The sequence below is a fragment of the Podarcis pityusensis genome (assembly GCF_964106645.2).
Source record: "Podarcis pityusensis genome assembly, chromosome: 2".
In the NCBI taxonomy this organism is placed as follows: Eukaryota; Metazoa; Chordata; class Lepidosauria; order Squamata; family Lacertidae; genus Podarcis; species Podarcis pityusensis.
The window spans coordinates 63,893,595-63,917,987 of NC_138029.1; the positions used below are offsets into that span (position 1 = coordinate 63,893,595).

Genomic DNA, 24,393 nt, shown 5'->3' on the forward strand with positions numbered 1-24,393 from the left:
AGAGAAGGAGGCTTCTGGGAAGGTGGTGGGCTTGCTTTTCTTTGATAGTCTGGTTCTCTTTTTGCAAGAAGCTTGAAACCAAAACTGAAACAGATGCAAGGAATAGCAAAAATCATTGAAGGGATGATTTCACTTCAGAGGTACTATTTCTAGCTTGGTATGTTTCTCTTGGGAATCACGGTACAGTTCTTTCCCCAAAGTTCTTTCCCCTACATGCTTAGAAAGCATGTAGAAGGCTGCTTGTTAATTTTAAAAGGAAAACCTCTGCAGAATTAAAAATCTGAAAAACGTATTTCCGAAATACACTCCCTTCCCATGTGCATTCTGAAGGACTCTACTCCCATCTGCTAATGTTCAAGTGAAGCATCTCACGGTTAGGAGGAGCACAACTAAAGAGAATTTGGCCTGTTTCTGTGTGTTAAGTTAAGCAGATCTTTGGAAAGGGACAGGATTATCCTCCACATAAACAGAGAGTGTAATCTGGTAGATTGGAAGCGGAAGTTAGGTAAAGGAAGACATAGCATGGAAGATAAAGGCAATAAAATTGACTATTTAACACATGGCTGGATTTGAGAACAGAAAGCTTCTGTTTACCAGAGGCATACAATCCTAGATTAGTCTCCCTACATGGTTATGGTATTAAAGAGGCTTTCTGCCCCTGAGTTAAGGCCCAGTCCCAAGGAATGGTGGGATGGAGTTGTAGTGTATTAACACTCTTTCTGTCTCTTTGTACATAGTCTGATTTCTTTTTTTAAAAAATATTTCATCCTTGGAATAGAACTGCCATATTGTTCTGGTGTCTGACTAGTGATCTTGTTCACTGCTTAAGTCCTCTGGATTTTGCCAACCTTGTCTGGTGCGGTTGGTCATATCTTCTTCCCCTGTGGCATGGCCTGCTGCCATTTGGTTTCCGTGCATTGCCTGCAACCTTTCAGACTCCTTGAAAACGATTACGAGATGGTTGTCAGTGCCCAAGCCATGCTTTGGAATGTGGAGTGTAAGCAGATAACGAAAGGTGCTGTGGTCGCTCATTCTGAGTGTGTGTGTTTTAGTCCATTGCTTTTCGTACAGTTTGCATGCAGTAGAATTTGTTCTACAGGACTCCATGGGATGGAATTGCCTTGGTCTCGAGGAAAAGGGGCATCGAGCAATAGTGGTGTCTCGGCAGAAGGAAAACCACGCGTTTCTGTTTGTCATGCTGAGCTAAATTCCATTCTGTACAGTATGCTGAACTAGAGTGTGCGTGTTGGGCAGTGACACGAGACGGCCAAAAGGTAAATTTGAGCTGCTACTTCAGCAAGCATCTAAAGTTGTAAGTGATCCCCCCCCCCCCCCCCGGTTTTCTTTTTGTGCCAGAGCCAATCCTGTACACTGGAATATTTCTTCTCCACGTTTTCTTTTTCTTTCTTATTTTTGCTGTTTGTTGAGAGCGGGTGGGTGAAAGGAGGAAGGGGAATTCCTGTAGCTGTTACTAAGTTAATGGACCTCAGATCTAACTCTGCCACCTCTAGCAGTTTCCCCTTAATATTCATCTGTTCCGTTTGAATGCTTCACTGTCTGATACTTCATTTCAGCACTGCTCCGAACTTGGGAATAAAGCAGTCATAATGTTCCAGTGCCTGTGAACATGGGATTGGAGGAGCAACTATAATTCTGCCTTGCTGTGATTAGGGTACTTTTGCATACTTGTGCTGACAGGGCAGAATTCTGCTGCCTTGTTTAGAGGATTATATGCATGGTTCCATAAAATAATTATTAAAGAGTTGGAAACTAGAAGGTGATTGGGCTTTTGTGATGGTTGGATGTATTCTGCACCAAACCAAACTCCATGGCTCAGTTTGCACCTCACAGAAAACCAGAGTTAATGATTTACCATGAAGATGCAGATTGCTCCCGCTTTGTTCAACTCGTAGTGTGAATGCAAACAACAAATCACAACCCCTGGCCCAGCCCCATGTCCAAACTGGGGTTATTTGTTTGTTTTGCTCTAAAATTGCTAAGCCAAGGACAAACCTTTGCTTCACACTGTGTGGAGCAAAACAAACCATGATTTCTTGTTGGGAAGGAGTGAAGTAGTACGCATTCACAGCAAGTGATTTACCATGAAATGCGAACACAGCCTGAGTAGAAAATTCTGTAAAACCCATAGAGCCAGGTATTGAACACAGGTTTTGTTATGTTTCCTAGTTTGTGCTTGCATGCCCAGATCAGCAATTCATGCCAGGCAATTCTTGCTCTTTCACGGTCTAGCCATGAAGCCTTCCCCCACTTAGTGATTAAAAATGCCCATTGCTTATGAAAAGTTTAGGAAACACTGTCCTAATAGCTTTATTTCCTTTATAAGCTGTTTAGATCTTGTTAGCAACCTCTTTATTTCCCTTCCCCTGACTCTGGGAAGTAAGTACAAATTATATGAAGTGAAGGAAATGCATTATTTCCATATATTCTTCGAAGTCCTGTTGCTGCTTCTTCATCCTTGCATCCCTTTTCCCTCTGGATTGGCAACTGGGAGCTGTTTGGAACTGGGTTTAGATTGGGGAATCAGCACATGGAGGTCCCAAACATCAGCTCTGAATTGCACAGAACTTTTTTACTAGGGTGGACCCTATTAACCTTGCTGTATAAGTAGCAGGAACAGCAGGATCGCTCACTGTTATTATTACTATGAACAAAACCAGCACAATATGATGAGAGCACCTTATTAGAGCAAAAGTTGATTTGCGGGTTGTGCACCGTCACCCAAGCCCCTTTCTTGTTGGTGATTAAAGATGAATGCCTAATCTTTTCCTGTCAGTAACTATTGCCTATCCTGCCTCTCCATGCATTGACATTAAATCTGTTGGCTGTCAGTTCTCTGTGTGTAGCCATGGGAACTCTGATGTCACTAACGAGAGCTTGTGACTTTCCTTCCATGCAGGAAAGATGACTAGTGAAGGCAGCAGGCGGCAGGTTGGCGGGATGTTAATTATTGTAAATGGTAGAAACGGAGTTAAAAAAACCCATCTGGTGGTTCCAAGGTGGGATTCTTGATTAGTTTTATCTCTTCCCCCCACCTCACACCCGCCTTTTATATTATAAATGCTAATTTTTCCTGCGGAGGAAGAAATGCTGGGGGTGTGCTCTCTTTGTGGGGAGGGGAAAGGGAGCTTAATGGTTAATGTCTAGTAAGCACTTTGGGAGATTAAAAGGGCTATTTATTCTTGCAGTTCCAGCAGAGGAACTTGTTGAAACGTGGCAGTGCTCCTGTCACTCAAAAGCAACTGCCTTTGGGGAAAACTTCTGATTGACAAACGAAGGTGCTGAGCTGGGTTTAGGAGAACAAAATGCTGTTCTGGGGGAGAATCTGCCGGAAAAACATCTTTCTTAGGAAACTTTGAAATGATTTCTCTTGCTGATTTTTAATACAAAAAACGCACTCCTCCGGAGATTGGAGCCTTGCCTGCGAAGGTGTGTCTTACAGAGACAGGTTGCAGTTGAAACCAATGCTTAATTAACCCTTTGCAAAATAATTGATCAGTTCTTTCATTCTATATTTCTTACACAACAACCATATTCTTTTTTGAACTTTCATTTGAATTGAACATATACTCCCTGCCTCTGTCCCCCAAATATACATTAAATAGCATGCTTGCAGTACTGGGTTTCTTTGTGGGGCAGTGGGGGTGGGTTTCAGAGAATTTGCAATACTGATTCACTGCGCAAAAAGTCACCTTCTTGCCTAGCTATATTGTGTCTTAATTACAAAACCTAGGATGATCCATTCACACCATGCATTTCTAGATCTTTAAAATCCCATATGGTTTGGGCCTATGCTTTTCTTTGGACTGCCTATACTCTTCTCTATTGTTGTTTCCTATGGTGGCCCCACAGCAATGCAGTTGGGGCCATTTCTACACTGGAGGCCTTTGCGGAAACCCCTGAAGAATGTTTTCCCTTCTTTCCCCAAATGGCCTTTGTGATGTTTGTTAGCTGGGCGGTGGTCCGGCTGAATTGTGTGCTTTTCTGTTCTGCTTTTAAAAACCTTTCTTTACGTGGTGCGTTGAGTGCTAGTGTTAAGTATTTATTTTTAAATACGTATTACTTTTCTTTTATCCTTTTTGATGGGCACTTGCCCCAGAAAAGCGGCCTAATAATCACCATCATAATACTAAATAATAATTAAAAAATCATAGGAATGCTGTGTGGCGGGGAGCATAATCTGTGACATATTGTGGAATTTCATTCATTTTCGTGGTAGTTTTGCCCTTTTGAGGGCCAAACGGCACGTTACACTGAACAAATTATGTGCAGCAATCTCTCCTTTTTTTACTTTGATGAATTACAGGTACAAACAGGGTGATCCTTACTTGGAAGGCCACATGCAGAGAGGGGAAATTTATCTCTTCTCCCCAGCATTGTCAGAACTGAAACTGAACATGATCACCCACCCCTCATGCTACTATAATGTTTGGGGTGTGTGTGTGTGTGTGTATATGTGTGTGTGTGGGGTCTTTCCTGTTGCGGCAGTGAGAAGTTACTTCCTAAGTGTTCTAGCTGTGGGGAAGGGCAAGAGATGTTAGTTCCGATTGTGCTGTGGAGGGAAGAAAGAAGTCTTCCCACACCCACACAACATATGCCGCATTTCCAAGTTAAGGATTGCCTCCTGTGTGCATGCAATTAATAAAAATAAAAGGGGAAAGGAACCTACACGCTACACACTATGTGTAGTTTCGCCCCTAGATCCATTGATTTGTAGGGCAGGCGGGGTGGGGGAAGAAAATAAACATCCAAAAGCAACCTTCAAATACAAATTTGGTTCAGTTTCCACAGTCTCTTCCAGCTCGTTGCCCACAGAATTTCAAGTAGTAGTACATTGGTTTTATTTGGCTGTAAGAATGTAACCAAGTTTCAAGTTGTGGGCTCACTTACTCTTTTTGCCGTTTCATGAGCTCAGAAATAAAGTCTTTGCATTCAAAACATACATACACAGTATCTGGAATTCAGCTAACTTTCACTCAGAGCAGACGCACGGAAATTAACAGACCTAAGTTGGTCATGGCCATTAATTTCAATGGGACTACTCTGAGTAAAGCTCACTCACCAATAAGTGCTAGTTTATCAAGGGAAAACTTCTCATTTAATAACCTACTTTACTGTATGACGTATCTGTTTATGTGATATAAATGTTCATCTGTGATGTCTTTTTTTAAAAGCATTTATTAATTTTCCAATAAGAACATCCAATTAACATATCAAATCAAATCCAATAAAAATAAAAAACTAAAATAAAAAAAAGTCCAATTGTCTTCCAAATTGTAATAATTTTTTGTTTTGGCTTCCCACTGTCTGAATTCCAAAGCGTTTTCAACATCATAGTCCTGCCTCTCATCATCATCAGTGCTTTTCATAATTCCATATCGTGATTTTGTGATGTCTTGTCTACATCCAGTTGGCTAATGTAGTTGTGCCAGGCAGCTCAGATTTGGTCTATAGCTGAGGGTCCTTTTAAAGTTGCCCAGATAGTATCATACAGATAATAAATTATTGTTAATAATCGCATGTAAAGCACCTAATGCTTACTAAGTGCTGTGCAGACATTAAAAACCAAGGTGGTTTGATTTATGAACGATCAGTAAGGAACATGGGCTGCTTTATCTCAGCATTATGGGTAGTATTATGAAATATAGCTAGAAATCCTAGTACTGTAAATGGATGACGTATAGTTAGAGATTCTAGTAATTATGGTGGTTCTGGGACAGTATTATAGTCAGGAAATTCCTTTGGACAATAGGCAAATGCTATGCTTCATGCTAGGAAATAATAATAATAATAATAATAATAATAATAACAACAACAACAACAACAACAACAACAACAACAATAACAACAACAACAGCAACTATCGTCATCATCACTGTTACTACTACTGCCACCATTTGCAGTAGGGAGTTGCCAGTGCCTCTTTATTCCAGTGGTTTGATGTGATGCCACAGAGAGAGTATTGGCAGAGAGGTCATGGCCTTTCTGACTGCCATGGATGGGCTTAGCTGCTCTGATGTCACCCTCAGTGCTTAGAAGGATTGTTGGAAATGTTAGTCTGAATTCTGAAGATCCAAACATTATTGAAATTAAATCCTTTCATATGGCACTACTTCAGTGGGTTTTGAATGAGCTCTTTGTAGAAAAAGTGGCATATAAATGTAGTAATAAATTTAATGAATCATTGATTCTGTGATCTCATGGCATTTTACTAGAAGAGCATGATTCTGCTTACCTTCTATGGCAGGATAGTTAGCATAATGCAAAGAGTTGTGTCAAATGCTGTAATTTGTGTAAACTGTGTGTCTGGAGCTATGCAAAACTTCCTAAATCCTCAGGAATATCACACCTTGGCCTGCCTGAGACACAGAAACCCCACCTTACGCGTGATGCGATTTCCTCCTTCCCCACACCAAAATCCAAACTCTTCAAAGAGATGTTTCTTCTTGTTTCTGGGTCTCTCTTGCCTCCTTGCTAGGAAGGGAGGGAACTCTGTTGCAACAGAAGAAATAAAGACCTGTCTTGCTTTCACTGCCGCCTGCCTCCATCCATTCATCTCTGACCGATCATGGACTTAGGGGACTCAGTCCCTTGGGGAGTTGGGCAGCAAAAGCCAACCATCCCTATTTTTTCTATATCAGATGGATTCTGTCCAGGATCTTAGTCATGGCTGAGCTAGAGATCTAGCTATACAGTATGGGGGTTACCTGTGTCATATTGGCATAGCTGCTTTGCCCTGGCTTTCTAGTAGTATGGACATTTTTCTGTGATTTCTAGGGTGATAATTGTGATCTTTTCAAATATTGAGATGGTTCTATTTCGCTCTCTCTCTGCCTTGCATAAACATAAAAAAAACCTTGATTTTGATGTTTTACACCCACTTGAGACAGATCAGGCATTTCTAAGGAACAGAAAAGGAGTGAAGGTAAGAAATCGATAGTCTAGGAGATCTGGCTTCAGGCCTTTTTTGTGACACTTCAGAGGCCTGGTGGGCAGATCTTTCCTACTTTTGGAATTAAACCTGTCCCCAGTTCCATTATCTCCTCGCTTCAGGCAGGAGGGGAAATGACTGGATTAAGCCTGGCATTAATCCAAACTACTTTTCAACCAGCTTCCTTTTTAATCGCACTGTTGTTGATTTTACTTGATACTTTCCCCCCCTTTTAAAGTCATCTCCATCCTTTTGCTCGCAGCGTCTCACACCACATCCACTTTAGGGGTTGGCTGCTTGCTTCTTCCACTGCAACAAGACTGCAACTGTCCTCTTGCATGATGCACAAATGTGTTAAAGTTCTGAAAGGGGGCAGACAAAATTGGAAACAGCCCTGGCCAGAAGCTTCCAAGCTACGATTCAGTAGGGCACCCGAGAGATGGGAGGTTCTCTGTGGTGGCCTTTAGAAAAGCCTCCCCTGGATTGCTGGTTGATTCATGCTGGAGTTTATTAATAGCTTTGCTCCACCTGCTAAGGTGCGAAAGTCCAAGGCAGCAGGCCATTGGCTGCTACTCCCCTTCAGTCCAGAGGGTGCTGCCGGTGGTGACCTTCCAGCTGTCCCTGGGCAACTCTTCGAACACAGCAGAGCTGGGCTTAAAAGGAGGAGAGCAGAAGAACAATTGGGAGGAGAGGCTGGCAAGTAACAAGAGATCAGTGTAACCAAACACAGCAACTAAACCAGGACGTGCAGGCTCTGTGTTTCCAGATTTTGCAGATGTTAAACATTGGTGGGATACTTACTGGACTGCTTATTGTACATGTGCCTCGCTGTTAAGCCTGTTGCATAGAAAACTAGGAGGCTGGGTTTCAAACGATAGGAGAACTTGAGTGGAATACCAAAGGTCAGTATCTGAATCACTCATCCAAAGGTCACTGCGTTTCAGGCTGTTTTGTCTTCGGAACAGACAGATGGCCCTTGCTCTCTTCCTGTGCTGCGTGGCTGTTTACAGCTCACCATGCTCTTTCCCTCGGTGGAGTGGAAGGCTTACCCTCATGATGTTTAGATAAGGGTTTCCTCTTTGCTGTTGTGTCAAACACCCGCAGCCAGTTGGCTTGAGCACCGCTTGTGTTGCATGTTAGAGTTGTTTTTCCGGGATGCACTTGAACACTTGATGCCCTTGAAAGGTGGCTTCAGGAGGCCACATGTTTGGATTTTGGTGGCCAGCCATGGTGTCTGGTAGAGCTGTCTTTGCTGTACAGGGACAGGCAGATGCACCCCTTTTTGAACCTGCTGTGCTTAGGGGGCAGTGGTGATGAGGAGCGGTATTTGTAAAAACCCTTTCTCTCATACCTGTGGCATTGATGGGGGTGCATCCCAATGTGCTGGGCACCATTTTCCAAAGAGCCACTCTGCTTCCTTGTGCTTCTGAATACTTTAAAAAGAAGGTTTCTGCTTCTTCTGGTTGATGGAACTGAACGTTTCTGGTAGTTGGTGGCAACCATATCGGTGGACCATGAGTATTGCTGTTCTGCAAAGAGGTTGTTAACATATAATGATGCTGTAGAGTCTGAATGAGTGTGTGTGTGAGTGTGTAGGAAGATCTGTTGCACAACACAACAAAAAGGGTCCTAGTATTTGAAGGAGTGTGTATCCCATGACCTATCAGCCATCTGACTTGTGAACTTTAGCTGAAAGAATAAGGAATCCTCGTCACTTTTTTGTTTTGTTTTATTTGCTTCTACTAACCCTTTTGTAAGTAGGGAAGCAGAAGAAAAATGGTATTGAATTGTCAGCGCAAGTCTAAACATGCCTGGATCAGGTATTGGAAGCTTTGCCAGATGCTTAGCTCTGACTTGCACCTGATGTGCATCTTTGAAAGTTTCAGGTGCTTATTCACAGATGACTTTTAAGGGGAGTAGCATAATCGTGTTGTAGAACCCTGGGGGCCAAATGAAATGTGACCCGTTGAATGTGCCTTTCCATTAAACTGGAGGTTTTCGTAGAATTGGAAGGGACCACAAGGATCATTTAACAATGCAAATTGTAACAGCTACTCTAAACTGAGGTTGTCCAGACTGCAACAAGCGCGGAGGGAGATTTTAATCATTTTTTCGCTGTGGAAAGTCCCTCCTCTGATGCTGGCAATTGTATTGGGAAGAAATCCCCATGGCTGCCAGTGTAGGATATTTCCTTCTCCCAATGCAAGTGTCAGCTTCAGATGTGTCCTGAGTGCTAAATATGCCACTGGCCTTAAAAAAACCCCACACCACCCCAAACCATTACCATATACAGTGGTACCTCGGGTTACATACACTTCAGGTTACATACGCTTCAGGTTACAGACTGCGATAAACCAGAAATATTGCTTCAGGTTAAGAACTTTGCTTCAGGATGAGAACAGAAATTGAGCTCCGGCGGCGTGGCAGCAGCAGGAGGCCCCATTAGCTAAAGTGGTGCTTCAGGTTAAGAACAGTTTCAGGTTAAGTACGGACCTCTGGAACGAATTAAGTACTTAACCTGAGGTACCACTGTATCTTATAAGATACAAAACTTCCTTGCCCTGTACTGCAAATTTGTTATATAGAAGTAGATGGCCGGGTTTGCTCTTTTTAGGGGAAAACGTAAATCTGGAAAAGAATCAAATGGGAAGTTTTGCCTCTGTGTGGATTGTTGAGGCTGTTTCTTGACAGCAGGACATCTTGTAGGTGTTTAGGAGTTGCAGGTGAAACATGGCTTGAATCTGTGGTCTTTCCCTGGGTGCTGGCCTTGGAATGGCTGTTCCAAACTCTGTGAGCGAAATCAGAATTGTTTCACTTTTTGTTTTGTTTTTTTTGTGGGTTAAAGCTGGGCAACGGGCCCCCGCTCTGGCTTTTCTTAAGCGTACAAAGAAACAGCAGTATTCTTACGGTTCTCTGCACTGTTGAACTATTAAGTATTAAAGGCTTCTTGTGGTGTGTTGGCAAGTGATTGACACTAAGCTGAAGCAGGTGCAGAGTGTGTGGCGGCTTCCTCAAAGCTATGTGGGGGTGAACAGCTACGCTGGGAAAGCAAACTGCGGGCTCTCCCTGTGCCCACTGGGTGTTTAGGCCTCTGGATTGTATGGCAGCTGGCCCTTTGACTGGTACACCAAGAATAAGCTAGCGGGAGGAGGGGCTGTAGACCTACATATCTAGCCTAATAATGAAAGCTGAGCTTGAGGGCTGAAGCTGGCCTGTAATGCACTATCTGCCTTATGCAGACTAAAGGCCCCGGGAGGACCCAGCAAGCTACATTTGCATTTAAACACCACACATGCAAAACACCTATCTTGAATTTCCTTAGCTTTTTCTTCCAAGAAGCTTCTGTGAGATAGAAAAGCCCTAGAAGCCTAGAGACACCCCCCTCCCATAAAAATAGTTTTAGTTAAAAGGGAGGTAGGATTCATATAGGGGTGCAGGCAGGGAGAACGCTGCTGCTTACAATAATCAATTTGACACAATCCAACTCTTGTCATGCCTGGAGATAAAAACAAGTGCACTCTCTTGGATAAGTGGCATAGCGCCTGAACGTGTGCAAAGTTTATTTCCCTACCCTTTTATAGGTCCAGGCCAACTTCAGCTGTGGCAACTTCTTTCATCAAAGGCATGGACCACTGAGGGGTCCATAAATAAAGGTTTCTCTGTGGGAATATGCCGTGTTTGGGAGGCGGCTTGAGTTTGTGGGATCTTCCAGGTTGTGAGACGATGTTCTTCCCAGAGGGAATTTGCTAATACCTTGTTTGCCCTTTTTCTTTTTCTTTTAAACGCAGAACAACGCTTCTGGTACACGCCCAAGGATTCGCCATGCGTCTCCACCTGTTGAGAGATGTTCCGGAACCCCAAGACTGCCCAATTTCCGTCCTGATGATGCGTCAGTGATGATGCGAAGCTCTTGGTTTTTCTGCCTCAGAAAGGAACTCTGAATGGATTTGCCATGGTGACATGAAAAAAGACCAGGAGGGATAACGGACTTCCACAGGGGCGATTGTGCACACACACACGCTGCCTCTTAGGGAAATTGTCCTTTCCTGCATCAAGATCTGGAGGGAGGGAGGGGGGCTGGGTGGGGTGGGGTGGGGAAGGAACCTGAACACACTCTATCAAAGCAAGGATGACTTTGGTAAGGATTCGGAGGAGCTTCCGGCAGGTGTCTCCTCAGGTGGTGCTGTTCTTGCTGTTTGCCTTCTGCCTCCTCAGCGTTTTTGTCTCGGCCTATTATTTATATGGGTGGAAGAGGGGACTGGAGCCCTCTGGGGACATCCCAAGCCCGGACTGTGATGAACCGAAGGTCGCCCCTTCTCGCCTGCTTCCGCTGAAGCCCATCAAAGTGGTGGATTCTTCTCGCACAGACCCTTTGGTCCTTGTGTTTGTGGAAAGTCTCTACTCCCAGTTGGGCCAGGAGATAGTGGCCATCTTGGAGTCCAGTCGCTTCAAATACCTGACGGAAATTGCTCCAGGGAAGGGGGACATGCCCACACTGACCGACAAGGACCGAGGGCGCTTTGCACTGATCATCTATGAGAACATCCTGAAGTATGTGAACCTGGACGCCTGGAACCGCGAGCTCTTGGACAAGTATTGTGTTGAGTACGGTGTAGGAATCATTGGCTTCTTCAAGGTATTGGCTTTGGTTTGGGCAAGGCTTTTGTGGGAGCAGGTGGGGAAGAATCAGGCCACCTCCAGTGATGGGGTGTGAACTTCCTGCAGGAAATTTTTCAAGTGCTTTATTTTTCTGTGTGTGGGGGGGGGCGCGAAACAGTTTCATATACGGTTCTTGAATGGATGCCAATGGCAAGTAGAGTATTAGGCAGACCTGGGCAGTTTCAAAGAATGTAGCTGTGTTTATTTAATACAAGTAAAATAAACATACTGAATTAAATCACATTTTCCGACGCAAGCTTAAAAAACACGTTTTGGGGGGGGGTAAAGTGTTTTCTTATTGTTTCGTTTTATAATGTATATAAAACGGGGAACAATTATAGCAACAGATGAAAATTAAAAGATGAAAATCAACTATAGGCAACCTCCCATTTACACGTGTTCAGTATGTGTACAATCACGCGCACACACACTGCGCCAAACCCAGAAGTGACCTGAAATGTCACAAAAATGTTTTGAAAAGGGGTGGGTGGGATGGAATAGGGTGTTTGCAGGCTTTTTCAATGGTGTTTCAGATAGTCACAATTTCACTGATGTGTGCAAATGGTGGGTTGCCTGTATAAAATAGACATGTAGAATGAGTAGTTGCACTGTAGTTACAATTACATGAGCTGAATTTTTTTGATGCTAATTTTCAAAGGAATCTTATTTATTTTTTAAAAAATATGTGTATGCTGCTGTATCATAAAAAAATCAAAGCAGTTTACAGCAATAAAAGCATCAAAATTCTCCCCCAGACCAACACCCCTGATCAGCTCATTTCATGGGGACAAGGTTAGTCCAACTATGGAGCACAGATCAATCTCTCTGCATGAACACATGGCCTAGTCCTACAGCAAGGTTAGGATCGTCTTTGTTAAACTCCCTACAAATAGAAAATCAACACAAGAGTCACAAGGGTGGCCTAGCATCTCTCCCCCCCCGCCAAATATTGCACTAGTTATGCCCTCAGATTTTGCTGCTCCAATGCCACCTTATTTTGTTGCAGTGTAAATCCAGTCTGTTTTAAAGAGGATGGATGAAGAGCTTCAAAGAGTGACATAAACCTTGGACTCAGGTCCAAGACCTAAGGGGGAAGGCCAGAAGCTTGCATCATAATGTTATAATCGAACACGTGTAACTGCGAACACTCGCGCACTTAGTTTTCAGATTGCTGTATTAGGTTCTTCCATGTATGTGGTGGGAGGAATGCATAATTATATTTGTATATAATTATGCCCATACCTTTCTATATACACCACAGATTCAGATACTCAAACAGCTGGAGTTTGCCCCCTTCCTTCCTTCCTTCCTTCCTTCCTTCCTTCCTTCCTTCCTTCCTTGTGCTTTGCTGGTTGGTGGCAGCCATTTTCGGGCAGACACATCAGAGAGCAGGAGAAATCGGACAAATCAGGGAGCAGGAGAGACTGGAGAAATCAGTTTTTCCTTTCTCTCTCTTTTGCTGGTTGGCTGCAGCCATTTCAATAAGAAACCATAAGTGGGGAGAAAGATTGGAAAAATCCCAGATTAGAAATGTTCCCTTGGGAATCCACGTAAATCGTGGACTCGTTATGTGAATGCTCGCCACACGAACGATTTTCAGGGAACACATTGTGTTTGGTAAGCAGGACCTGTGTGCACTGCTGAACCAGTTCTAAATAAAAATAATTTTAACAATGAGACAGTCCTTAGCTGGTGAAGAGGGTTGTAAAGTAGATTCTTAGTTGTGTACTTCTCAGGACAGAAGTCTGCTTTACTCTTTAAAAAAAAAGCACTTCAGTTTCCTCCCCTTTTTTCCTTGGACCCAATACTGTGCACACACTGTACATTTAAAGTACTCTCCCTGAAGAATATTGGGAACTGTAGTTTACTTCTCACAGAGCTGCAGTTCCCAGCACCCTTAACAAACTATAGGTCCCAAGATTCTTTGGTGGGGAAAGTTCTTAAAATGTATGGTATGTACACAGGCCTTCCTGAGGGAACATTCTTCCATCTCGTTCCTTCTGCAGTTAGTGGACAACAGTGCTGAGAGTGAATGCAGCTTTGAGGGCTTGGCTTGACAGCATGCTTCTCTGAAATTCATTACTCTTGGCTATTGCTGATGCGATAGATTGCCTAGACCCCTAAGCAATAGCCCACCCATATTACAGTGGCACAGGTGCTTTCTGAAGGCATCCGTATCTGCCACATGCTGGCTCATGCGTGAACAGTAGGGCCCTGGAAGAGCTTCAGCTTGCAAAATGTCAGCCTTTCTTGGACACCTTCTCACAGTCACTACTCGCTATTGAATGGCTTGATGTCTTGCCAGCGTCGAGCCTGATAAGTAAAAGGGCTGTGTATTTTAACTGATGCCAAGAGCGGATTTACAAATCTCTGCCTTTTGAGATGAGGCTGCAGCGCCTTTAGTTCTGCTGGTGACAGTAAAAAAGATAACAGTAATGGTCCTCTTGGGAACTGGTTAATGTGTGAAGAGAACAGATTGTAACAGGGATTTGGGGGCCATCCGGGCGTCCCTGCCTAGCATTATGACTTGACAAGGCCACCCCACCCTGTGTCCCTGCTTCCCATAGTGATTCTTGGATTTGATTTCCAAGAAGTCAAGTAGGAGGGGATGCAGGCTAACGCAACCCGCATGGCATTTGCCACAGGTCTATTGCATTTCCCCCTGCTTGAATGGGTAAGCCAAGAAGGTTAAGAATCCAGGGCAGAAATGAAGCGTGTAAATGAGGCTTTATCCTGAGACCAAGAGCTGTCCTGCTGCTTTTGACAGACATTTTTTACACAGCAGTCTGTTTCCTCTTCCATTCCGATTTCTCTTGCTTCCTTGCCTCGAACCCATGAAAGCAGTACTATATTAAATTGGTTTAAATTTTCAGAGTGGCAAAGAAGAGTCAGTCTCCCTCCCTCCCTTGCTTCCTAACCCTCTGGCTTTCTGTCCACTTACATAGTTATATCTTTGAAAGATAATTTGATTGGGTGCTAAGTAGTATGGCTACACTGCATGTTGATCCCTTTCCAGACATAGTTGGATAAAGCATGTCCTTGAAAAATCCTTAGATCATCGCACAAAGTATATTCTGTGTGTATTTCAGTGAACTTTACTGGTGGAAAGTACACAGACCACACAACATGCACGTTGCAATAATAAAACAGTGACTTTTCTTTCTTTTGACATAAATGCGAGAAGCAGAAGGGTCCAGTATATATGACGGGAAGAGCCCATCACAGTACTAAAACATATAGCCTAAAATAAGACTACAACCAAAATATAAGAGCCCAACCACAAAGGCTGCTGACCTAACCATTTCTTTGCAGCTGTTTCAGAGAGGCACTCTGGTCCAGAGAGGCTCTCTAAGCCACAGAATTCAACTTGGCTTGGTTTGTATATAAAAAGGCTGTATCTGATCTCTTCACCTCCGCGCCCTTCCCCAAGCAGCAGCCTCTTCATCCTAGTCAAAGTTTCCTCCCTCCAATCTAATACAGTGGAACCTCTGTTGTTGAACATAGTCCGTTCCGGAAGACTGTTCAACTTCTGAGGAGCGTCCGACAACCGAGGCTCAATGGGTGGTCGGCAAATCCCATTGAGAAAATTGAGAAACGCGCCTCAGAAGCTGTTTGACTTCTGAGGCGCGTTCGAAAACTGAAGCAATTACCTTTGGGTTTTTGGCGTTTGAAAACTGAAACGTTTGGCTTCCGAGACGCTCGAAAACCGAGGTTCCACTGTAATCCTATAGGGCTTCCTTTGTGAACCATCCACGCCCATCACATTTAAGCAAAGTTTTCTAGCAGCTGTGTATACCACTTTCCAACCCTCTCTGGCTTAGGACCGTCCCCCTCACTTTCCTCCTCTTACATCTTCTTTGGTATGAGTGGAGATTTCAAAAATTAAATGAATAGCCTTAAATGAAGATTAGACAAATTCATGAAGAATAAGCTATCAGGGTTAGTGGCCACATGTAACCTATGTTCTACCTCCGCTCTTGGAGTCAGTATGTTTCTGAATACCAGTTGCTGGAAGCCACAAGAGGACAGAGTGCTGTTGCACTTGGGTCCTGTTTGCAGGCTCCCCAAAAGCATCTTCTGATTGGCCACTGTGAGGATGGGGATGCTGGACTGGATGGCGCAGCAGCCTTAACTTACGTTCTTAACCACCAGAGCAGCTCTTGGAGCCAACAGAACATCCATGTTTAGTAGTTTATAGTAGCAAGGAAACGGTTGAATTCCATAGATTGCTCCCCTGCTCTTGCAAGCCTGAAGTGACACACTCAGTACCACGTGCGCTTTCAGGAATTCAGTTAACCTGTACACCAATCACATTGTGCCATTATATTGCCTCTTAAGAATTGTTAATAAATAAATCTGAGACAAATAGGGCTCTAGTTCTTCACCCACTTTCATACTCTGCTTCCCCTCTGTTCTTTTCCTTATTGTTGGCAGCTACAAGAAATATTTCTTATGTGACACAACTTGCAAATAAATACTTCACACAGCAGAACCAAAGAGGTAACCCCTCAAATTCTCTGTTCCTTCCTCCTATATGGAAAATCATAAAGCCTCGCAAATGATGTCATCCTGTATACACGCAACACAAATGGGGTATAAATTCAGTTCATGTGATCTCCCTACAGGCCAATGAGAACAGCTTGCTGAGTGCTCAGCTGAAAGGCTTCCCCCTTTTTCTCCACTCCAACCTTGCGCTGAAGGACTGCAGCATCAACCCCAAATCACCACTCCTGTACATCACACGGCCCAGTGAAGTAGAGAAGGGGCTCCTTCCAGGCGAGGACTGGACAGTCTTCCAGTCAAACCATTCCACCTACGAACCCATCCTCCTGGCCAAAACCAAGTCGGCAGAATCCATCCCACACATGAGCATTGATGCAGCACTCCATACCACTGTGGTTCAGGATCTGGGCCTCCACGATGGCATCCAGAGAGTCCTCTTTGGCAACAACCTCAACTTTTGGCTGCACAAACTAGTCTTTGTCGACGCTGTTTCTTTCCTCACTGGCAAGAGGCTTTCCCTCCCCCTGGACCGCTACATCTTGGTGGACATTGATGATATTTTTGTTGGCAAGGAAGGCACACGGATGAAAGTGGATGATGTAAAGGTAATGACACACAGCCAGGTTTTGCTCTTGAGGTTGGGATTTGGGGGAGATGTGGGGCTAGCTGTCCTGTGGATCCATTTCTTTGGGCTGAAAGCTACATGATGCTAGGAGCTGTGCCCTGGATCCCTGGATCCCTGAATCCTTATTGCTGTTCTGCTGTTCTTCTACCTCTACCACACTGGATCTAGTGTGGTGTTTGTGCTTCTGTCATTCCCAGAATGTGTGAGACTGGGATGGTGACATTTGAAATGCAGGAAGCGTAATCAGGTGTCCCAGCCGCATGGAATTTTAATGTAGACTCAGAAACCATTTCTTTTTTTAAAAAACCTGTTGTTCACAGCCAACATATTATTGCTTTAGTTGAAATCCCTTTAAATCAGGATTGCTATGAATAGTAACACAAGTGCAAAAATGTAGAGATGGATTTCCTTGCGATTAAATTGAGAAGCACTAAAATTAAAAATCTTAACTTAGCCCAACATCGCTTGTTTTTCAACATCTGATAAAGAGAACTGTAGGCTGTGAAAGTTTGTCTTTAAGGTGCTACAAAAGCTATTTTTAATAAGATCAAAGAAACAAGAACAAACTAAGAAAGCTCAGAACTTGGGAACAAACTTTTGTTGTCTAGGGATAAAATGAACCTTTTACTACATAATGGTATACAGTGGTACCTCGCAAGACGAATGCCTCGCAAGACGAATTTCCCTATGGGCTTGCTTCGCAAGATGAAAAACGAAAAAAATGAAAACGTCTTGCAAGTTTGTTTCCTTTTTCTTACAACCGTTAATACCCAGGGTGACTTCGAGGAGCAACTCATAGCACGCGGTGTGGTAGCCTTTTTTGAGGTTTTTGAAGACTTTGGTGATTTTGAAGACTTTGGGAAACCGTGCTTCGCAAGACGAAAAAACTCGCAAGACGAAAAAACTCGCAGAACGAATTAATTTCGTCTTGCGAGGCACCACTGTATTACCAAAAATAGGTGAGAACAATGTGTGTGTGTAGGAATCCGTTAATGACCACTCTTCCTAATATTTCTATATCTTAGGGAGAGGGATCATTAACTGATTCCTTTGAGAAGAGCAAGAAGAAAGTTAGCCTGATGTTAACAACCACGATTTATTTTGTTTGGCTTTGGGAAATGATGGTTTAAGGCTTGAACACTTTCCTTTTTTTAAAAAAAGCACAATGTGCAACAGATTTATCACTAGGTCTCTTAAGCACATGTCTGTCTCAGCTTTGTTTCCCATAGAATTATTGTTAAACCTTTGCCTTTTCTCTGCTTTCTTAACAAAAATAGAGAGTGTAGCTCTCCAAACAAAGTCCCAGAAGAGTAATTAAGCAGGATTTATTTGTGCCTGATGAGGAACATCTGAACGCTTACTTGCCCCCACTTCTACTCCAGACACCTCCACTTCTAAATAACTAGTATTTATCTAACAAAGGCTAATCTAGTCACTATACTATTCACTCACGTGAACTATCAAGTGCTTGCTTATGGTGGCAAAGGTGTTGTGGGAGTCCCAAAACTGGGTTATTAGCAGATGGTGACCTTTGAGGTCTAGGAGGCTGCAGAAAATGTAAGCTGCACCTTCCTGGTAAGAGTGATATTGCAGCTTGCATGTTAATCACTGAAATGTGTATATATAAGGGCATGTGAGGAAAACCGATGTTTTGAACTGGTACTAAGGCCTCCTTGCATTTATGCTGGTGGGATGGAAGCTTATGCACTGTGCTCCCTCCCCCACCACTGCTGGGATAATGTAAAAAAAGGCCTATGCCATGTGACAAGACACCATGCTGCAGCTCCTTCTCTTCCTCTTCCTCCAGAACCTGGGACTTCTATTCCCCCAGCTTTCTAAAGTGAATAGGCTATGGTTTTAAATGTTGCTTTTTATCCCACTCTGTAGGCTCTCTTTGACACCCAGAATGAACTGCGCACCCATATCCCCAACTTCACCTTCAATCTGGGTTACTCAGGGAAATTCTTCCACACAGGTAAGAAGGATTTGTGGGGTGTGTGCGTTACCTTATTTGGGCTCTCAGGTCTTTCACATTGTGTTGAGGGCTAGGCTAGAGGATCTGCCTGGTAGGTGATGATAGCTTTGTGGATCAGATTCACCAGGAAAGCTTCCCTTCCCTTCCCTTTCTTATTTTTGCCCCTGGAGGTCCAAGGCTTGATCAGTCTGTGTGTTGTGTTCAGGGTGGTTAATGATGTCTTCGTGTTCTACTGGGCAAAGAACATGGTTGGTTTGAGCCTGTGGGAGGAATGGCATTCCATTGCATGTCTTCGGTTTTTAGTCGTGACACTAGTGGTTTGGGTCTGCCAGGTACGGATGCGGAAGACGAAGGAGATGACCTGCTGCTCTCGTACGTGAAGGAGTTTTGGTGGTTCCCCCACATGTGGAGTCACATGCAGCCTCACCTCTTCCATAACCAATCTGTGCTGGCTGACCAAATGACCATGAACAAGAAATTTGCAGTTGTAAGTAAGACACTTTCTGGGGACAGAAGCAGAAGGCTGGGGCAAAACAAAAGGCGGGTTGTACCTCAAAAGACGGAAGGAAGGCACAAGTCGATCATTTGGTTATTGTTCAGAATGATGAGTTTGCAATTGCAAAAGGAAAAACCTAGCACTGCTAGGACATTGTCACAATGCGTTGCATCAGCACAGCATTCTTAAAAATGTCTCGTTGGCTGCTGCAGAAAACAGAACAACCATTTTTGGGCCCCTATCTACTATTTATGCAAGGAGTGTGGTGTGTGTAAAAACATCCCAACATTCAAGTCTCCCCAGGGGTCTAATAGAACCAGCTTCTCCTACTGTATTGTCGGTCTGAGGTGTTGCACCCTTCATAGCATGATAATGAATTGGACCTCCAGGAAGAAGGCATGGCCTGCTTTCCTCCTCTCCTCTCTTGTTGTCTTCTTATGTTCAACCACTGATCTGTAATCCCACCATTTCCTAACTATTTCTGGAAGGGGGATCTTGGTTCCTGTGATCCCTTCCTACAGAAATGTACTCCGCCTGTGATCCTAGTCTTTCACAACTAGTGCCCATGAGCCTCTTTTCTTAAACCTAAAATCCACCTTCAGATTTTGTTATCAAATAGCTATTCAAAATGAAAATGTCCAGGAGAGCAAACCGATGGTTATGCTGAGTGTGGAATCTCAGCCTCTCTAACCTTGAGTGCATACCATTCTCTGGCACAAGGACAAATAGTGTCCCTGGTAATCCTCCTTTGCTCCAGGCTACCAGTTTTCAAGAATGGCATAAACTTTGCTTATTTCCTTTCTACCCAACTTTTCTGTTGATGTGCTAACTTCTTTTGTCTGAGGAATTCTTGAAAATTCCTTCATTTCACCCAACCCCACAGCTTAGTTACAAGCCGGTTCTTCATCCTGTTGCAAATAGGTTTTTATTTATTCATTCACCCTCTTGGTTCCAGGTGTCAGATAGCACCCAACACCTTTCGGTCCAGTTCTTTATCTGACCTTTTCAAAAGATGGGTGCTGCCAAGTAACCAGTTCTTGAGAGTGCCGTCTGTGGGGTGCACAGCTCACTTCTCTTTCTTACTCTTTCAGCACAGCAGAGAGTCGGCTTGAACAAGCCCACTCGAGGGAGAAGAGAACTAAAAGATTAAATCATTAATCCTTTTTTTAAGGAGTTTTGCCAAAGATGCCCTTTGGTGCGTCATACACACAAAAAAAGAATTTGCAGGTTGCTCCTTTGTGATTATGTGAACAAATGAAAAGAACCTGAGAAAAGGGGAGAAACTTAAACATAGCCATAAAATCTCGCAGAAGATCTTTCTTAAAACAATGAAGCATGAAAGCTGTGCTGGATAACTCTTGGGCGGCAGTCTGTATTCTCTAGTGTTGTGTAAGCTGTGACTTCATAAAATGTGCTACTATAGGCTTCTCCGTGTCCCCATGGGAGAGTTGCTCAGACTTAACACGGAATGCCTGTTGCCTGTAAAGCAGGGCTGAAATGTAATGTTCCAGGTTTTGTTCTTCAGTTATCTTTCTTGCATCTGCTGGAGAGCACCCAGTCTTGTCCTAGGGTCACTGGAGCACGTAAAAGCCTTGCTGTCAAAACTTGCTATAAGGCTACACATGTTGGCCATATCATCTGTGTGATAAGTTGAGTAGGGGCTTGGTGTTAACAGTTGTAGGACCCATTCACTACTCTCTCCTGTATCTCACAGAATTTACACCTTGAACCGTCTTTCCCAGTTCCCCGAAATAGGATGCTGACTTCTCCGCTACTTTGGGATGATATAGACTGCAGTGGGGAGGGGAGGTAATAAGATCTTATTTAAAAAAAGCCCTTAAAGGCTGGATTCCATTCACTTGCGGTGGGAGCCTTTCATTAAAAGTCCACTGGTTACTCTGGCTGATACTGTTATGACCTCTCTCTCTCTCTCCTCTCAGGAGCATGGCATCCCCACTGATATGGGCTATGCAGTGGCTCCTCATCATTCAGGGGTGTACCCAGTCCATGTGCAATTGTATGAGGCCTGGAAACAAGTGTGGGGGATCCGAGTCACCAGCACGGAAGAGTACCCTCACCTCAAACCAGCCCGCTTCAGACGAGGCTTCATCCACAATGGAATCATGGTAAGCTTATCTTTCTTGCTTCACCCTTTCTCCACTACGTGAATAAGCTCAAACTCTCCATATTGTTTAAGGGGGATCCACTAACTTAAGTGCAGGCAATTTGTGTGTTTATTTCCTGGAGGGACGGCTAGTACATCTTCCACCATCTGCTCAGAATTTATAAGGAGCACTGGAACGGGCTGATTCTCTTTCTCCTTTTCAAAAACACCTGTAACTTGCTATATGTTTTCTTTCTGCTTCTTTCCAGGTTCTCCCACGGCAAACATGCGGCTTGTTCACACATACCATATTCTATAATGAATATCCTGGTGGGTCCAATGAACTGGATAAGATCATCAACGGAGGCGAGCTTTTTCTGACCGTGCTACTTAACCCTGTAAGTGTTGCTTTGATGAAGAATGGAAGGTCTAACTGCAGTGTGTAGAACGCCTTCTTCTTCTTCTTCTTCTTCTTCTTCTTCTTCTTCTTCTTCTTCTTCTATGGCATTTTGAAATAAAGTCTAAAACCACAAGCACCAAATAGAAGGAAAGCAACAAGATCACTGAGAAAAAGGGGAAAAGGTAACTCCCTGAGTGACAGACCTTGGTGCGTTATGGGTGAGTTTGGGTGGTGGTAAAGCAGTCTGAGAAGAAGCTCCTGACCAGGATGAAAGAACTTTTAAGGCAGACTGGAAAAGATTTGCAGAATATTAGAAAAATCACTGTGAACAGATTAAAATGTTAGCAAGGTTTGAAAAGGTTGACAATAGGACCCATGGAAGGGAAGGTGGGAAGCCTAGAGATTCGGAGTAATCTCTAAATATGGATATGTATTTGGTATTGTTGTAATTTTATACTTGCAAAATCAAATAAAAATATTACACCCCCCCAAAAAAAAACATGTTAGCAGGGTAAGAATAAATTCAGCAGTATGAAGTTTACTGAAATAAAACTGAAAAAGAGAGAGTACGGAATTATTAGAATATGCAGTGGTAAAGGGTTAATAAATGAACCATAAAAGTGGGAGAAGGGAAGTTGTTGATAAAATATTAAATTATTATTATGTACAGTTTGTATTTTGGTAAAATGTCATTGTGCAAATTTTTAAAATTCAAAATGATAAATAAAATTTAAAAGAAGAAGAAGAAGCTGCTGAGAGAGTTTGGATTTTTAAGCTATGTAGCCAAAATCATAGTGACAGAGAAATGCATTTGTATTTGTTTGGAGCATTGTTTGGTAAGTGGAAACCACATCCTGGGCCCCATAGCATCTCTTTAAAAGCTGAGATTCGTTGCTTGCTTCACTTGCTAAGTAGGCTTGTGCATAAGCATGGTGTCCCAGATTTTAGAAGATTGCATGGGAGATTTCTATAGTTACGTGAGACACAATTTCTCTGCTGTATAAAATTGCTTAAGAAGGTCTTGATGCAGGAATCCAGGGTCATTGGATTTGAAGTGATGAAATTGCATAGCTTTAGGAGTTTGCCTGCAGTTTGAAATGAATGTAAATGAATGTCTTTTTGCCTTTTATGATTCTAGAAAATGCATGTGATCCAACATTTTGAAGTAGTCTGGAAGTCTACTAAAGCTGCTATCTCTTCCAGGCTATCTGTTCAGAGAGGGGAAATGTCTCAAATCTGGTTTCCTCTCCAGGTTTTTAGGGCTGCTTCTGTTCTCACTGACCCTTGCTCCCTTTGTATTTGCTTAGTTATCTTGTTGTTAATTTCTGTATTGTCATGAGATAGGATGTTTTGTTGGGGAAGGTCTGTGGGTTAGGCTGGGTCATATGCTGAGTTATCTGGGCGATGAATAAATTTGGTGGATGAATTTGTTTCTGTTGATCTGTGGGTCAGAGATAAGTTTATTTCTGGTTGATTGACCAGTGACTAGGAAAGAAGACACTTAAGTTGCTGAACAATTAATTCAGAGTGTCCTGCTAAGCAAGTCCTCAAATTTATGTATGCGCAAATGGTGCACAATTTTTCACTATTCCTCTTTCTTTGTGGCACAATATGGCCTGCTTTGCATGTCACACTAAGGACTTTCCGCACTTCCTCTTGTCCTCCTGGGGAAACCCGCTCTTTAGCACTCAATCAGAGCCAACAGCAATTCAGGTTTCCCCAGGATTGCCATTTGTTACGATCTATCCCTAAAGAGCAGGCTTTCCCTTGGAAAGAAGCAGGGCAAGGGGAAAGCCGCCTAGATATGTGCCTAGAAAGTGTGGGTAAGGCAAAAAACTGCTTGGACCTGCGCTTTCTAAGTGCAGCAGAAGTGGAAGTTGTGTATGAGCCCTAAAACATTATGGTTTATTGTGAACAAGCCCTGCCAGTGCGCTGGTGCACATTGCTGAAATGGCGAGTGCTTCTGATTGCTGAGAATCACAGGTGGGGAGAGCACAGGTCTTGCTTGTGGGCTTCCTATAGGCATCTGGTTGGCCACTGTGAAAACAGGATGAAGGACTAGAAGGGCCTTTGGCCTGATCCAGCAGGGTTCTTCCTGTGTTCTTACCTTCAATCTCTCTCCCCACCCCCTTTTGCTGCTTCTGGTGAACACCATGTTCTGGCTGCTCATGCCAGCCACATTGTTTCTCTCCAAAACAAACCATGGGTTGAAAGCCAAGGTGGCACAATATCATTTTGACTAACCACGCCAATTAATTTCCTTGTCTCCTGTGCTATCCTTTCTCCCCTCCCCACCCCCCCCGCCCCAAAGATCAGTATCTTCATGACTCACCTCTCCAATTATGGAAACGACCGCCTGGGTTTATACACCTTTAGACACCTGGTCCGCTTCCTCAACTCCTGGACTAACTTGAAGTTGCAGACACTGCCACCTGTGCAGCTGGCACAGAAGTATTTCCAGATATTCTCAGAGGAGAAAGACCCTCTATGGCAGGTATGGGTCAGCTGACTTTCCAGGCCTGCATAGCCAAAGGCATTCAAGTAAACGCGCTCAGTGTTCTTTCTGTTTGATTGGCTTGTTTCTTTTGAAACCAGAGCTCCGTAGAGACACTCTATCTGAATCAACAGCCGGTCCAACAATTATGAACACTAAACATCTTTGGAATAGATAGTAGTTGTGCA

The 24,393-nt window shown here is 43.5% G+C and overlaps 1 protein-coding gene and 1 long non-coding RNA gene across 2 annotated transcripts in view; one reads left to right on the forward strand and one right to left on the reverse strand.

Moving 5' to 3' along the window:
- LOC308469259 overlaps nt 1–24,393 on the reverse strand; it is a 212,928-nt gene that overhangs the window by 177,701 nt on the left and 10,834 nt on the right. The window lies entirely within an intron of this gene.
- NDST1 (N-deacetylase and N-sulfotransferase 1) overlaps nt 11,040–24,393 on the forward strand; it is a 30,120-nt gene continuing 16,766 nt past the window's right edge. Inside the window, exons 1-7 of the mRNA XM_080991382.1 lie at nt 11,040–11,585; nt 16,234–16,716; nt 18,624–18,711; nt 19,044–19,198; nt 21,148–21,333; nt 21,581–21,709; nt 24,023–24,205. Of these exons, the coding sequence (XP_080847508.1) occupies nt 11,079–11,585; nt 16,234–16,716; nt 18,624–18,711; nt 19,044–19,198; nt 21,148–21,333; nt 21,581–21,709; nt 24,023–24,205 (1,731 nt within the window). The 5' untranslated portion in view covers nt 11,040–11,078. The remainder of the gene's footprint in view (nt 11,586–16,233; nt 16,717–18,623; nt 18,712–19,043; nt 19,199–21,147; nt 21,334–21,580; nt 21,710–24,022; nt 24,206–24,393) is intronic.